Source organism: Tauraco erythrolophus, chromosome 23 (assembly GCF_009769465.1).
Source record: "Tauraco erythrolophus isolate bTauEry1 chromosome 23, bTauEry1.pri, whole genome shotgun sequence".
In the NCBI taxonomy this organism is placed as follows: domain Eukaryota; kingdom Metazoa; phylum Chordata; class Aves; order Musophagiformes; family Musophagidae; genus Tauraco; species Tauraco erythrolophus.
The window spans coordinates 6602228-6618214 of NC_141487.1; the positions used below are offsets into that span (position 1 = coordinate 6602228).

Genomic DNA, 15987 nt, shown 5'->3' on the forward strand with positions numbered 1-15987 from the left:
AGTCAAGTTCACAAATAAGTCCACTGCTAATTACAGAGAATAACCCAGCAACCTCCAGCTCAGAAAATCGGTAGATTACAGGCTGGCTAAAGGAACACTGACTGCAAAACCCCTCAGCTGCCTTGCCTCCCTATTAAAATCTAAGAAAATTCTCAAGAGAGTGGTTTGGATTTAAAAGCAGCATTAGAAGAGTCACTGTCACACTGAGGCACCTATAAGACTGACCACAAAAAATCCTCATGCATCTTGTTTCGCCCTCCCCGAGTGGACAGAGGAAGCTGAACCAGCAGGCTGTGGTTTTCGTAAGATCTACTCACAGAGCTTGAAAGGCTCAAACAGCAGCACCCTATTTCACACAGGACACACTCTACCCCTTGAGGATGGGCCCAGCATGACACCTACTATACCTATATCCAGGGTAAAACAATTTAGGCTAGTCTTACATCTACGACAATTTGATAATCTCTTCATTCAGCACCAAATTTCTTTCCTTACGAGTAGGCACAGCGGTATAGCTCATAAGAAACTACTATCAAGTAAATTTAATAGAAAATCAAATACTTTAATGAAATTAGGGAGCATGAGAGTAACAGCTCAGATATACCACTAGAACTGATACTACTGGGCTGTGGGGGTTTTGCTATTTTTTTTTTTTTTTTAAATGCTCTGTTCTTCAACAAACATGCAGATTGACAAACTACTAATTCTTCAGAGTGTCAAAGATCCTGAGTAAAGAATTTCAAACCACTTAAAACGTATACATAGGAAATGTCTTATGAGCTGGTGGCCTGCACACAGCATTGCACAGATAAAAATATACTACTCTCAATACACAGAGCTAAATACTTTCACATTTATCAGAATTTTCTACACAAGTCTTTTGATAGAATTCAAGTTTTGAATTTTCGGTATATATCTTCCACCTGTATTAAACAAATGCTTATTTACATTGTGGATAAAGTGTAAAGGCCAGTAAGGCCATATTCCCATACTGTACTGTAACACTGCAAAATATATATACACATATATAACCTAATATAGGCAACAGTTCTAAAAAAGTCACCTTACATTTGTACAACATAATTGAGTCAGTATGAAAAGACAGCGTTGTTAGCACCAAGCCACTCCAATGTTTTTTATGAACTGTCTTGAGCCTTCTAGTTCCACAGGGAAGGACTGTTCAGCACAGTATTCCAACTGCTGAGCAATGGAGGTCCTGCTTGCAGAACTGGAAGTCCCAAATAACACTCCACTGCACTACGGGATGCAAATTACTAGAGAGCAGGCATAGGAGCATCCAGAGACAAGTTCTGCAGTGTTACTAGGTGACACTCCAGCAGAACAGTCACCAAGACATTTATCAGATTAAGTCTTTCACATCATACTGTCTTGTTAGTATCTTTCCTTTAGATTCATGATAATAAGTACAGAACTGCCAGCAGAATGGACACTACTCAAGCTAGGTGGTTTACAAGTCAGGTTAACTTTACGCTGCAAAGACCAAACGGGGAAGAGCTCCATTGCTTAAATTCCAAAGGAAAGAACTTTTTTGCTTTGTTCATCGCCTATGCCTGCTGTGGCCAGGATGGTCTCGCTCATAGCGATGACTTGCTCGCTCATAGGAGCGTGAACGCTCATGCCTGTGATTTCTATAGTAGTGACTCTTCTTCTTGTACTTCCCCGAGTGGTCAGAGCGCTCCCGGGATCGGCTCCTGGAACGCGACGAACTCCTGCTGCGTGACTTCCGTGGTTTGTGTGTTGAGTATTTATAGTCCTTTGATTTCTTGTAACTCCTCACCTTGGAACCTTTGTAGCTAGAACTGTGGTTGAACTGTCTTGGAGGAGAGTCACTGCGGCTCCTAGAACGGCTGTGGGACTTGGAACCACTTGATGTAGAGTAACTTTCACTTTTCCTATGGAAAGAGGAAAAAGAACGGGAGAGAAAGTGTATGATTTTCTTAATACTAAACAGGATTACTCTACATTACTACTAACACCAAAACACACACACTTTAAGCACCGTAGAGTCAAATGCTTCTCACTTAAGGAGAAGTGAGAAGTTTGACACCAGGCACTTGATTCCATATTCTGTTGTTCAGTATCCCATGAAAACGGGTAATCTCGTGTCCCAGAATTGATCACATCAGGTTACTTCAGAAATACTGATTTTTAGAAACCCACATCCATTCGGAATACAGTATTCATGTCTTGGTTTTCTATCTTCTTCCTTCACTACTTAAAAAACATGCGTGAATAGCTAAGTGTAACTGCTAGATTCAAAGTGCTGTCAACAAAAAGACAAAAGGTAAAACTACTACTCCTGCTTCAGTTATAGTAATACTGTCACCAAAATGCCCAAGTTTGGAGTTAAAGTTCCCTTCTGCCTCTTTGATTTCCCCTATATGCTTATATGCTGAACTTCAAAGTCAAAGGCAATACAGAAAGCAGGTTTTAATGATGTTTCACTAAATTCAGATAATTACTAAAATGCAATTTTGATTTCAACACTGAAGAATTTTAATGAGCAGATTTTAGCTTTGGTATTTTCCACACACACATTTAGCCATACTTTTATCAGTACACATCCACACCCGATGGGATACAGGCTGCTGAATACAAAGTCAAACTTGCATTGACTGAGGGTGTCCTGGGTTTGGCTGGGAAGGAGTTGGAACTTCTTTTGCAGGAAGCTGGGAAAGGACACAGGGCAGGCAGCTGACCCAGCCTGGCCAGTGGGCTATTCAATACCATGTGACATCATGCTCAGAGTATATATTGGGGGAATTTGGGGCAGGGGGAGGGGGTTCGATTCACAGGTTGAGAGCAGGCTTAGTTCCAGGTTCCGCATGGTGAGCAGTTGTAGCAGTCGTTTTGTATTGTTCTTGTAACAGCATTATTGTACTTAATTATTCCTTCTAGTTTTTCTTGTATTGTTCTATCAAAGTGCCCTTATCCCAACCTACCAGTTTTGCCCTTTCCTCTGGATTTTCTCCCCCCTACCCCACCGAGGGGGAGGAGTGAGCAAGCAGTGGCGTGGTAGCCTAGCTGCCGGCTGGGCTAAACCATGATAGAGGGCCATGAATCTCTGCTGCTCTCAACTACATACAAACCAGCATCATTTTGAATTTCATAAATTAAGTTTTTGCAGGAGCAACTGCCAATGCAAGTAAGGCTGAAGTTAAGAGTTCACCTACTGCGGAAAACGCTTTAATTCCTCCGGTAAAAACGTAGAGGTTGTAGCCACAAACACCCAGCTTTAAATACAAAAGACCCTAAAACCACCAAACAAACCCTGCTGCTTGGTGGGCCATGTGTCACTACATGTGTCAATACTACATACCTGTGCTTAGGGGATGCGGATCTGGATGGAGATCTTGAATAACTTTGATCTCTACTTCCACTTCGACTTCTGCTTTCTCTTCCTTTCTGAACGCTGTAAGACACAATAAACAGTAGGTTATTTTGTTTAAAGCAGTAATGGGAAAAAACAAACAACTTCACTGTGAAAGCCTTACCCGTTTACTGGGCTATTTGAACTCATTGGTTTTGCTCCCTCTGTTTTCCTTTTAGCATTCTTCATTGCCTGAACAGGTAGTGGTGAAGGTTTATTTCCTTTAACCTCTTTTGGAGACTCTGGAAAACCAAGCCTTTGTTACCTTATTTTGAAAGTATGGGTGGCAACTGAAAGAAGGACTGAAGCCCCCCTGGCCTCATTTCATCTTTGCAATAATCAGTACTGTAATACACGTAGTTTGCATATACACACACACACAGACCCACACACAAGAAGCACATCTGAAGAAGTTCACAGAAGGCAAAAGTTAGTCTGAAACATTTCTGCCGAAATATTGACGTAACACCAGGGAGTTAAATGTAACAGTACCACACTGCTTTCAAAGCCACTTCAAGAGGGCAGAACAAGCCACTTCCTTTTCTTGCCAATTATTCGGTACCTTTTTAAAAATCAACTGACGAGGACGGTAAATGTTATCTTCACGCACAGACTGGAAACTTCAGAGCAAGCATGCAGGAAAATATCCCCCACTTGTCACCCAAAAATACTACTCCTACCAGAGTTCCTAATCATACTCATGCTTTCATAGTGCTTTAGCAAAACGTGCCAATTGCAAGTGTTTGTTCTAGTTTATTGCCAAAAATCACATAAAAGCAAGTCCCTGTACTACAGAGGTTTAAACTAGCCTAATTTTTAGACTAATTTGATTTTAGTCTTTATCTGTTTCAAGAAATTACAAAAGTTACAATGCTATTCAAACTGTGCCATTCGAATAGTTGCTAGAAGCCAGCTTAAAAAAAACAAAACAAAACAAAACAAACAAAAAGCACAACGAACCACACTGTATATGCATCCCAAAAGGGTAAATATACATTTAAGATGAGAAAGAGTTATTTCAAAGGAGTTATCCACTACTTACCATTTTTTGGGATGGGGGAAAATCCTGATGCATTATCCAAACTTGGGGCTCCCTCAGGCACCAGACCTTTAGCTTGTGCTTTTGCCTCTTCAATAGCCAATTTCTTCTTTTCTACTTTACTTTCCAGATCAGATAAATCAATCTGTGAACACAGGAGTACTTCTTATGACAAAATAAACTCTACTTTCTGCTTACTTGGTTACAAGGGGGAGGGCGGGGCAAAAATAAATATCTAGAGACCCCCAGACACTGTGACTAGTATCCTGTTGCATTTAATGTACCACGTTTGCTGCTAGCTTCAAAATGGGATAAGGTTTTCCAACTCATGTTCTAAGCAGCAGCCTTTAATGAAGGCTCACAATATGAAAAAGCAGCAAACCTTTTTCCGAGTATAGAGTTGCAAAATTTTTAAGCAGATCTCTTGAATCTCCTCCTCTGTTGCCCCAAAGAGTAAAAACCAGTGCGGACGATTAGGAAGTGGAATCTGAAAGGGAGAGGAAGACAAGCTCAGTTTCCTGCTTCTATTAAAAGACCTAACAAACTTGAAACTAATGGAACTGTATGCTCACCTCCAGCGTCCTAGCTGCAAGGTAAATACATGCACAGGCAATGCTTTCGGGCTGGAATCTTACAAAGACATCTGTTCTCAGGCTATCATTCATGTAATTCCTGAAAGACAGGATATCAGCAAAGTTGCATGGCACTGCAAAGTTGTTTTGTGTTTTCTGGGTTTTTGTTTTGTTTTTACTTTTACAAGGATTATTTATTTCTGCATTCAGTATCTAGACTTTACTCCTGTAAATTTAAAGAAAAGTTGAATGACTCTACTTTAGAAAACAAAAAAAAAATCCCTCAAGGGGAGGGATGTGTGACAGAAATTAGGTTTGCTTGACTGGCTGCTGAAAATTCAGTTGTGAAAAGAGAACCAATTTTAACTTCACTTTTCCTTCTGGATCTCTACTGGCCTGCTCTCATGCAATAGACAAGTTATTTTCACCAAGACAACATACAATATAATCTGAAATACTCAGTTATAGACTTTAAAGGTTCACATGTTTCTCTGCAATACGGCTGAACCCAGATGGTTTGCTGAAAGCTGCAGCTCCTGTAGTAGTTCTCCCATGAAAACGCAGTCCACTTCAGCGCACATCAACTTCCACTGGATGTTTAAGGGATTCCTTTTCCTTCAGAAGCATTATTTTCCATCCAGAACAGAGTTCTTTTTGATGCAAAAAGCAGCCATAGAAGAAATCAGGGTGTCTGGGAACATCAGTTCAGAAGAATACTCAGTATTCAGGCAGATCTCCTCTTTGGCACATGAAACACGGTTTCCAAATTGTCCCATTTCAGTATGGTTGCTTAAAATGAATATTCACAGAATGAGAAAACTGTAAAATATTGCATATATTCCAGTCAGTACACTTAAGCATTATTCTTCTAAATCTTAAACACACAAAGTAACTTCCTCTGAACCTGTCAGCTGATGTGCTTAAAAAGATCTAGATTTCTGAGCACATATGTCAAGCAAAGTATCAGATGGGGAAAAGCTAAAACCAGACACAAAGGGAAGTCCTCAAAATAACACACTTTCTGAGAGTAGCAATTAACCATGTGGGTACCCAGTATACAAGGATTCACTAACCCCCAAGTCATTCAAACCAGAGACCACAGTCCAGGCACTTGCAACCAGTTTACACAGGACAAACAAAAGGAACTTGAATCCCAAGAGTATCAAAATCTCACCTGCCCCAGTTGTCTTACGTTCTTGTTTATAAAAAGAGCACCTGCTACCCCAGAGAAGCCATGCTAAACATCAGCTCATCTTTTTGGGAGAAAGGACTTCAAAACCTACTCTTCTTGTCCCACTACAAAGAGAGCACAAACCTTCTGGGAAAACAAGCAATAAAGAAAAGTGGTACTTCAAACATCTGGAAGTCATACAGCTGTTTTCTAATTTGCCAAATTGAAAAATGTGCCTGCTTCCAAGTTTGGCTCCTGCACATCTTCCCTGTGGGCTCAGAATTAGACATAAGAGGAAATGAATCCTTGTCACAATATTTTAAGGAAAAGGTAATGTTGTAAAAATGCGTATTTAAAAAAAACAAATATACTGGATATCCACCAGTTTTCAGTACTGGAAGCAACAAGCATCAGTACACACATCTGGTATTTTAACATCTGAACCATTTCTCAATCAAGGTAATTTCCTCCCTCCTCCTCACCTACCCCTCCTTTCGTAACAAGCAGAAAACTGGTAATGAGTAGTCCGTAACTCACGTTCGAGGACTTCATGCAATGATGTTTCTCTAAGTCCCAAGTATTACATTTGTCTCCAAGCTTCACGCATCTACACAAATGTTTTCTAACTATTTGACAAATGGAAACTAGATTTCACTTTTTGTTGTGTTAATTCATCCTTTTAAGACTTAAACCCCACCTTAATTTGCTTTATCATTTAAGAATACATCGTTTTAACATCATTAAAAAAATCTTTCTGAACTTCAACAATTAGGTTATAAAATATACAACGGTCAAAATGCACAATAAAAATAAAAGTCAAAAAGTATAAGCACAAGCAGCAGTTGGCCAGTTACTATACTATCATGTATATACCACCTGTCTAGAGTCAGCCTTCTCTTTGTAGAGCCTGCTTTGGTTTGACTGAAGACGGCAGCTATCCCTGCACCATAGCGCTTGGGCAGCAGAGGAGAAGTCTTAGTCACTTACCCTCAGAGGCTACCCTTTGATTAAAAGAGTACAGAAAAGAAAAGTCAAAACTGGTTCTCTACACAGAGGTCACAGTACCAGACAGTTCAGTCAGCAGAAATATGATCTTTGGATTCACTAAAGGTTTTTAAACCACAGTACTGTTAAAAAGCATTACTGTTTAAAAGCATTATTTATTTAAGACCTGGAATTTTACATAAGCTTCCCATCCCCAAGCAAATCTTTACTGTAATGAGCGCAACAAGGCGGAGGACATTTCTTGGCAAACATGAAAACATCGACTTTATCCAGTCTTAGAAGCTGACACCTTGCATTATCCATACAGATAAAAGAAATTTATCTGTGCTGAGTTTTTGATACACCTGTAATCAAGCTCAAGCCCTGGGAAAAGCCATTTCCCAGCACTGGTAACAGATTCTAAGTACACACGGTTTTCTCTGAAGAACAAAAAAAACCCACAAGAAAACCCTATAACCTATAAACATTTTCCCTTCAGCTGTAAAGTGAAAGCAGAGAGGAGGGAAGTGAGAAGCCGGGGTGGAAAGCTACCTTACCATTAAAACAGTGCCTCTAACTTAAGAGGCCGATCAACATTTGGGTAGTAGTTTGGGGCATGCCAAGAAACACTGGAGCTGTTTGGCACGGCCCACAATCATTCCTGAGCAATGTTGCCCAGAGTGCCTCAAGTGACATATTTCTGCTACTGCCCCTGCTGGTCTCTTATAACAAAGAAAATCAACTCACCATGAAGTCTGGACCAGGTGTTGGTTACGTTCACATTCTAATACCTGAAGGTACATAACGATTATCTGGAAGATATGGGTTATTGAGTTATTAACAAGAATCTTGAGAGCACCTGTTTATTTCAGAGGGACATCCATGAGCCATCTGTTATTCTCTTTCAAGTCCTAAAACACTCCACATGAGAGTGTTTAAAAAATCCCCAGTGTTTATTCACACAGCTTCTGCTCTCCAGTGCAAAAGTTTGCATGAGTTGACGCTCAACCACCAGACCTGAGCTTCCTAGCTCTCCATCTTCTGAGCTCAGTCATCATGCTATTCATCTAGATGTCTTGTCTTCAATTCTTTTCAAGCTAGGTATGTTTTCCTACACAATTCCCGATTCCTTTTTAGCTGTAAGTTGGGAGAAAATATTGCTAGCTGCAATATGCAGTAACAGAAGCATAACAGTATCTGCAGAGAACAGATCTAATGTTTTGTTTCACTGGTTTATTCAGTTCCAGTTTTTTTCATAGGTTTGAAAGGAAAACAAGAATATAGATAAAAAGATTAATAGCAAAAATTCATACCACTTAATAAACACGTACAATTGTCCCCTGGGGTACTGATAACATGAGTGAATTCTGAAAGTCAAGTAGGCTTAAAAAGAAGACCTTAAGACAGCAGTAGTTTTTAGAGGAAGAAAGAACAACATCCCATGTTCTGCTGGCACAGAAGTAAGATGTTCTTTTACCACACTTAGCTACTTAAGGCACAATGCTAATGGTACTAGAGCACCAACTTAAACTTTTGCAGTAGTTACATCTTCCAACTATGATCCTAGCCTCACACACGATACTGAATATTGAGTATTGTCTCATTTCTAGCCAAGCCCTTCACACTGCTAACTAGCTCATATGGGTTTAATAACCTCAATGTATTTCCAGAAGGAGTAATCGTGACACAGTGTTTCTGATAACAGGATACCACAACCCTAGGTCTCAAAATTCCTTTCTGCTTAAGAATCTATGTTTAGTTGACATTTTCTAACACCAAAGCTACCTACTTAGATAATGTGACTTCAAGTAATACTCAGCATCTGTATCAACTACCTCCAGTCGTCATTCAGCAGAGATACGAGACCAACAAGTGAGAATCTCTTAAATGAGAGAGAAGTCATCTGGATCATAAGAAGCTTGCTTTACTGAATCGACTAGTGTTATCATCTACAAACCATACAGCTTCCACACAGTTAAACAGTCTACTCAAAGCATTCACAGTATAGGAAACACTAATTATAAAGTTAACTTATACAGTACAAACCTTATGAGGATGCTTCACATGAACACAAAATCCCAACTCCTTTAACACTCTTCTTTCCGCTTTAATAATTTGATTCTTCAAGTTCACATATTCTTGATCCAGTATTAGAGGCACAGGCTTTCTGCAAGACAGTTGCAAATTCTGAAGAAGACAACCTTAACCTGAAAGGGTACTTACATACAGTTTAAGTTGCGTTCACATAAAAATAAGAGACATCGTTATTTATAACACCAGAAATATTTACTTAACAAAATGCATCAACTCACTTTTCTCCTTCATGAGGTCTCTTCAAGATGTTCCCTGATTTATGAAACAGGGAACGATACTAGCATTGGCCCATGAAGTTTAATACTTAAAATACAACATAAATACTTCAGATTATTTAAAAAATCTAAGCTTACTTTTTTTCACGTAGATGTCTAAGGCGATGGAACACATTAATCACATCCCTTATGCGTCTTGGTGCTTCTTCAATTTTGGATGCCAGATGAACACAGGCCATTGACACATGCTGAAATATAAGTATTGCAAGATACTGATGTTTTGCTCAAATCAGGAACTGATAGCCTCCAACAGCTTAAGGAGGGATAATAAGAGAAACGGTGGTAAAACAAGGAAATACTAAAAATTTGACAAAATCACTACTACTTAGCTTTACGTTGACTGGCAAGTAAAATCTACAGACTAGTTGCCAACAACTTGCCAAAACAGATCAAAGATCAAATAACACTTGTAGCCATATGCATATTTTGGTATTTTCTTACCTCCATGGAATGCTTCACAAAAGATTTGGTATAAAAAAAACGTTGAAATAGCACCTGTCCTGTAGCCATAGCCACCTAAAAAGGAAGCAACCACAACGGGTATTAACAAGGCAACTACCACTTCCAAAAAGATATTACCTAGTATGATATTAAGACCCAGAAGACTAGCTAAGCTATATTTAAGTATGAAAGTAAGTTCAGTGGTATCTGAAGAAAACTACCACCCTCACCTCAGTACCAAATTAAGTTGTCCCAAATATTATCATTACAAACACTGTCTATAAGTTAAATACGTATGTTAAATGGCAAACTTCTTTTAGGAAGCACGAAAACATGCTCCACGTTAAATAATAAAACCAAACCAAAACAAAAAAAAATGAACCCAAGCAGTAGAATCCAATAAAGCTGAAAGTTATGACAGTGTGCCATAAAAATTTTACTTTTTTGGCGTGGAAGGAGGGAGGGAATCCAGCCATATTATGATTTGCACATCCTCAAACACAATTTGAGCAGCTGAGACTCGGGAGCTAGAAGACGCCCGGAAAGCTTTACACTCAAGAGCGCAACGAGACCGTTTGCGACCGGAGCTCGCCAGGAAACAAAACCTTTCTGGGGCCACCACAACTCAAAGGAGTCCAAGACCTCCTTTCGGCAAGCCTCGGCCCTAAAAAAGCCCCGCGGGCGCCCCCGCCCTGGCGCGCCGGCCCGGGGAGGCGGCGGGGGCGGCGGTTACATCACCCGCTTCCTGCGCCCGGCCGGGCGGGGAAGGCCGCAGGCCCCGCGGGAAGGCCCCGCGGCTGCCCCCTCCCGAACCGCAGCCAAAAGGGGCTCCGCGGCCCTCCTCGCGCCTGTACCCGCGGATGGCGGCCCGGTGACCGAGCGGCGAACAAAGCTCTCCGCGCCCGATCGCACCCCCGCCCCGCCGAGGCCTCCCCACCCCGACCGGCCAGGCCGCGGCCCGGCCTCACCTGCGGGAGGCGAAGCAGGATACCGGCCGCCTGGATGAGCTCGCAGCCGGTGACGCGCAGCTCCGTCTCGGTGTCCGAGTCGAGGCCGCTGCTCATGGACGGCGTGAAGCGCAGCGTGTGCTCGGGCAGCAGGCAGTTCTCCAGCGTGATCAGCACCCCCGAGTACAGGCGGTCCCCGATCAGCACCGCGCCGGGGCCCGGCACAGGCGCGCCGCTCCCCACCGGGGCGGATCCCGCCGCCGGAGCGCTGATAACCTGAGGCCCCGCCGGGCCGCTGACTCCCACCGCTACCACGGCCGCCGCGCTGCCCGACCCCGCCGCCATTTTGTGGTGGTGCCGCCGCCGCGCCTCGCTCAGCTCTCCTTCCCCGCCGGGCGGCGCCTCCGTCCCAGCGCCCCCTCCTTCTCCACCTGCCGTCCTCGCCTATTGGTGGCGCGCGGCGCAGCGGCGGCCGCCGATTGGCCCGGTCGCCGCGACGTCTGACGCCAGCCGCGGGCTGAACGGAGCGGCGTGACGCACGCGCTGGGAATTTGAACGGCGCGGAGGGGGCGGCGGTTCCGGTGCGCTCAGCAGCGCCGCCGCGGCGGGGCCCGGCGCGGTCCCGTCTGAGCCCGGGCTGGCCCGCCCGAACCCCTCCGAGGCCTGTCGCACAGCCGGGCTGCGGCCGGGGGCCGTGCCGCGAGTGCCGAGACCCCCCGGGCAGGGTTTCTCCCCGGGCACGGTTGTTTCTCCCCGTGCCGCGCCAGAAGTCACCGCTCCAACTGTTTTCCCAGTAGCAGTTGCCAAAAAAAGCATCTTTATTAAAGTCCTGAGCAGAACAAAGCGCACACACGCTATATATGTTGTTACACTGGAACTTCTACAGCTCGAACTTAATGTGGTTTCTAACTCGAGGCGTTTCAGTTACACCACGACGCGAACAAGCCACCAAGGCGCAGGCTTTCCACCTCGTCCTTCTCCCGGAGCTGTCCTTCAAGGATTTTGTTCCACGGCTGTGATCTCGGCAGCACTCAGCAAGCGAGTTTAGCTTGCAATGCGAGTTCCTTTTTATAACGTGGATCTGCAGACTCTTTCACTGTCAATAGTGGTGTACAATACGTGAAAATATCCCCTCCGGTTCTTTTCCATCTCCCAGGGCAGCAAGGAAGCCTTCTTGTCTCCTCCTCTGGGCTAAGGCAGCTAGAGACTTGAATGTCTTTGGCTCATAAATAGCCAAATCAGCAATCATTTTCCTATTCAGCTCCACCTGGGACTGAACGCAAGAAAATTTGTTGGTTAAGTACTGTAATTTTTTGAAACAACACTACAATGCTTAAAGATCACATGAGGTCTTAAGGCAAATTACCTTTTTTTCTACACTGTACAATTTTGGAACTATTAGAGAACTGTCAGACATGACCACTCGGCCATGGATGTCTCATTAAGCCACTGTGTAAAATTTGTCTACTGACTTTCTCAAAGTCTGTCTGGTAGAAACCAAAAACTGAAAATAATCTCTTATTTCATGGAAGGCCGTGTGTTACAGGTTAATACATGCAATTTGTTTCAGCCTTTAGACATATTCAAGTTTACTTGTTGCGCTAGAAGCTGCTTGGTATCTTAAAATGTGTCCTGGAGTGGAGAAAGAAAGACTGCAGTTATCAGATACTCTTAACAACACTAGATATTGCACGGTTAACTGCACATTCTAAGAGGGAGGCATTATATAAAACAGTTTGCTTCTTCTGGATCTTTTACCACAGAATCTTATAAAAATATACTGCTCTGAGACAAGAATCAAAGGGACAGGTGTCTTGAGAGAAAAAAAGAGAAGAAAAGAAAAACGAGTTAGCTTTTAGGCAGTGCTTGGTTCTTTCGATTACAGTATGACAAGACTAACCAGGATAATGAGTGTAGAAATTTCAGAAACCATATTCTTGTCATGAAAACCTAGAAACATGTCAGAAAACCTAGAAAGTTATATATTTATTTGAAACATAGATAAAATGTTTTGAAATATGCTATGAATATATATGTAGTTCCACTTTAAGAAGCAGAAACACTACCTTTTTATTATGAGCACAGACAAGAGAAGGAAGTTTTAATTTCACAGTTCCAGTATCAACCAATTAAAACCAATTCCCCAGCGTGTTTTAAGAACAAGGGAAAAGGGCACCAACTCTGCATTGTCCATGCTCACCAGAACACCAAGCTAGTAGTGAATAGACTAGAGATTTCTTAGGGTGGTTTATGCTAATCCAAGCTTTTGATTTTTAAATTTCTTGAAGCAAAGGCAAGGCAGCTGTCATTTAATGCCCGCAGTAGCAACAAGTGTAAAAGCATTTTACGAGTCTCCTTTTTAAGATGCTCAGTAAAAGTTTTGGGGACAGAACAAAGTGTGAAGCAATAATGTTCACCAAGATAAAAGAGCATTATGCATATAAGGAAGAGGAAACAGGTTTAGGTCAGAACTTAGCTCCTAAAGTGAACGAGACTCCTTTCATAAGTAGAAGGTCTTTCATCACTAGAACTAGGAAGCAGGACAGTGTTGGCAGAAGTTCAGTTTGACAGACGGAGCTTTTCAATCCCTCCACCATGCTCTATGCCACTATGGCCTGCTCAGGCTCCAGTATGGAAGTCCCCACCAATATTCTTCAAAGATCGGCGGCAAACGGAGCTGCAGCTTCAATTCCTTGCAGGTACATTCTTAGGCAGTAACCAGCAACCCTTTGATACGTTTTGTCAGACTACATCTACCTGAACGATTTCAGAGTTTTAAGAAATTAATTTGCCTGGCACTAGAAGACATTTTCTCCCATTTATTGTTTCAAAGTAATTATTCTTCAAGCACCATTCTTACCTTAATCAGATTGCTTATGAAAGCTGGGTATTTCAAACCATGTTCAAGAGAAGCTGCTTCAATCCTTGTGATCCAAAGCTAAAAGTGTAAAAATTAACATCTTGGATGATAAAGTACTTTAGAAGTAAACCTTTTGTCATGCCAATCCGCGCACACTTAGTAAGTATAACATTTTCAGACCTACAGTCTTCTCAGTGCAACGTATACATATATGAACTCCAGAATATGAGCTTTTTCAGACCACGGAGGGACTATGCTTACTTTAAATTCATATTTTTCACCCACTGGTAAAACATTCTGAGAGAACCCCCCAGGAAGGAAAATGGCTATTTCAGTTCTGTTCTTCTCCCATTTTAATGTTTACATCTATCTAACATTTTGCGCTTTACCGCTCTGAGGAATCTCTTCTTCTCTCTTCTGGCCTTTGTAGACCTCACAAAAGCTCTCCGAACACTTCGTACAGCCAGCTTATAGCAGCGGTTCTTCCTTCCACGAAAATGCTGAAACAAAACCAACATGTTCTTGTTCAGTTACCTTTAAGGCTATTAAACCCTTCAGTAATACTGATATATACTCATTTGCATTTCACAACTCTTCATAACAAGGATCACAAAATACTTCCCAAACATCAGCTAAGCCTTCAGTTGGCATATAATGTAAATATTCTTTCCTTGTTTCACAGCAGGCAAAACCTGAAGCTGTAAAGTTGGAAAAGGCTGAAAAATTTCAGTCCAGCAGAAGGGAGCCAAAACCAGACCTCATTTTAGGCTGTAGTTCCAGAGGGAAGGCAACCACAAAAGCATCTTCAGTGCTTTCAGCTAACCCCTAAACTCACACATTTATTCTCATTCCTGAGCTAAACTCTCAGTTTCGTCAGTATGAATACAAGGATGGGCCAGAAGCCTCCAATATGTAAAAAACATTGCAGTGGCCAAAACAGAAAGCATAATGAAATGAGTTTACTGGAGCTACCACTGACATCCATCTCACATGAAGCAGGAAGAAACAGCCAGTCGGAGAAATAAATAACTACTACTAGTACTGTGGGCAGCTTAGGCACTACAAGACCAAGATACTGTCACTTACTTCAACGTTTTTAATCTCAAAACTACAGAAAGATGTACTACTTCCTAGGATGCCCTTGAAAAAGGTTCTTCCCAAGCCTAGGTAGAATAGCTTGAACCTCAGTTGAAATCATGCTGTGAAGCAGTCTCTTTCACCTTCTGAAATGCACTTGAAGAGCAGGATTAAAATCTTTTTTTTTTTTCCCCCTGCTCCCTTGCTCAGTTGAAAAAAAAAAAGGCCACACCAAAATCAAAAACCCACCAGCAACACTACTCTACAGCGTGGCGTATTTACAGACTGCTCTCCCCTCAGTGCTCGTATTCCTTCCACCCCAGGGTTCTCACTTTATTCATGCCTATCCACATGCACACGTGCTGTGTAGTGGCGCAAACACTTCACCTCCAGGTTCAATCAAATACAGAAAAATTTACCTACACAGAAAATGCTCCACTGGCATGAGTCGGCTTCACGAAACACCGACGTTTCTAGGAACAAGCGCCACTACTTTGCTCGCTGCCCGACTCTGCCCTGCTGCGGAAAGCCTTACTGACACCGGAACACGACGGCGGGCCGCTCGCTGGCTCCGGGGGCCCGGGGGGACGGGGCGCCTCGGGAGGGCGGCCGCAGCCCCGGGGGCGGCGGGCACACTCACTCACCCGCGCATACTTGAGCACCTCCTGCACCCTCCAGAAGCGGTCGGTGAGGCGGCTGCGGAGCCAGCGCGGGACACTCAGCAGCACCATGTCCTCCTCCGCCGCTTCGCTGCAGCGCGGCTTCCTCCGCCTTCCGGGGCGGGGACAAGGGGACCCGGCCGCCGCCCCCGCCCTTCCGCCGGCCTCCAGCCGCGCTCCGCTGCCGGCGCATCGTTCGCGACGTCCCCGGTGGCGGCGGGAAGCGCTCCCCGCCCGCAGCGCCAGGCCGCGTCGTTTCGCGTGCTGTCTGGGCTATGGCATGCCATGCTGTGGTGTTTCTGCCACCGCCCAGGTCTGGTGAAAGCCCTGCCAAATTAGCGCGCGTGGTTATTTAGCTGGGCTTTGGGGGCAGTCAGTGCAGCACTGTCTGAAATGGGACAAAGCTGCAACTCATTGGAGAAGCTACACAACCAAGCTGTTGGTTGCTGCGCAGTGTAATGGGGTTGCCCTGAGGGA

The 15987-nt window shown here is 43.4% G+C and overlaps 2 protein-coding genes across 11 annotated transcripts; both read right to left on the reverse strand.

Annotated features, from left to right (window-relative positions):
* Positions 1 to 295: 295 nt before the first annotated feature.
* Positions 296 to 11259, reverse strand: CCNL2 (cyclin L2). 10 transcript variants are annotated; one of them, XM_086625469.1, is made up of 11 exons: positions 10936 to 11259; positions 9968 to 10042; positions 9605 to 9714; positions 9204 to 9324; positions 7905 to 7969; positions 5003 to 5102; positions 4813 to 4917; positions 4434 to 4575; positions 3516 to 3633; positions 3341 to 3433; positions 296 to 1913 (listed from the first exon to the last, which is right to left on the reverse strand). In XM_086625469.1, exons 1-11 carry the CDS (start codon positions 11257 to 11259, stop codon positions 1559 to 1561), a joined length of 1608 nt encoding a protein of 535 aa, XP_086481595.1. In that variant the 3' UTR covers positions 296 to 1558. The 10 variants fall into 10 exon arrangements, with proteins under 10 accessions (XP_086481595.1, XP_086481604.1, XP_086481603.1 ...); XM_086625478.1 differs by lacking the exons at positions 9204 to 9324; positions 9605 to 9714; positions 9968 to 10042; positions 10936 to 11259 and adding an exon at positions 5486 to 5791 and having other exon boundaries at positions 7905 to 7943; XM_086625477.1 differs by lacking the exons at positions 9204 to 9324; positions 9605 to 9714; positions 9968 to 10042; positions 10936 to 11259 and adding an exon at positions 5486 to 5821 and having other exon boundaries at positions 7905 to 7939.
* Positions 11260 to 11708: 449 nt separating this feature from the next.
* MRPL20 (mitochondrial ribosomal protein L20) lies at positions 11709 to 15615 on the reverse strand. Its single transcript, XM_086625627.1, has 4 exons — positions 15496 to 15615; positions 14164 to 14274; positions 13775 to 13852; positions 11709 to 12187 (listed from the first exon to the last, which is right to left on the reverse strand). Exons 1-4 carry the CDS (start codon positions 15580 to 15582, stop codon positions 12014 to 12016), a joined length of 450 nt encoding a protein of 149 aa, XP_086481753.1. The 5' UTR covers positions 15583 to 15615; the 3' UTR covers positions 11709 to 12013.
* Between the last annotated feature and the right edge of the window lie 372 nt (positions 15616 to 15987).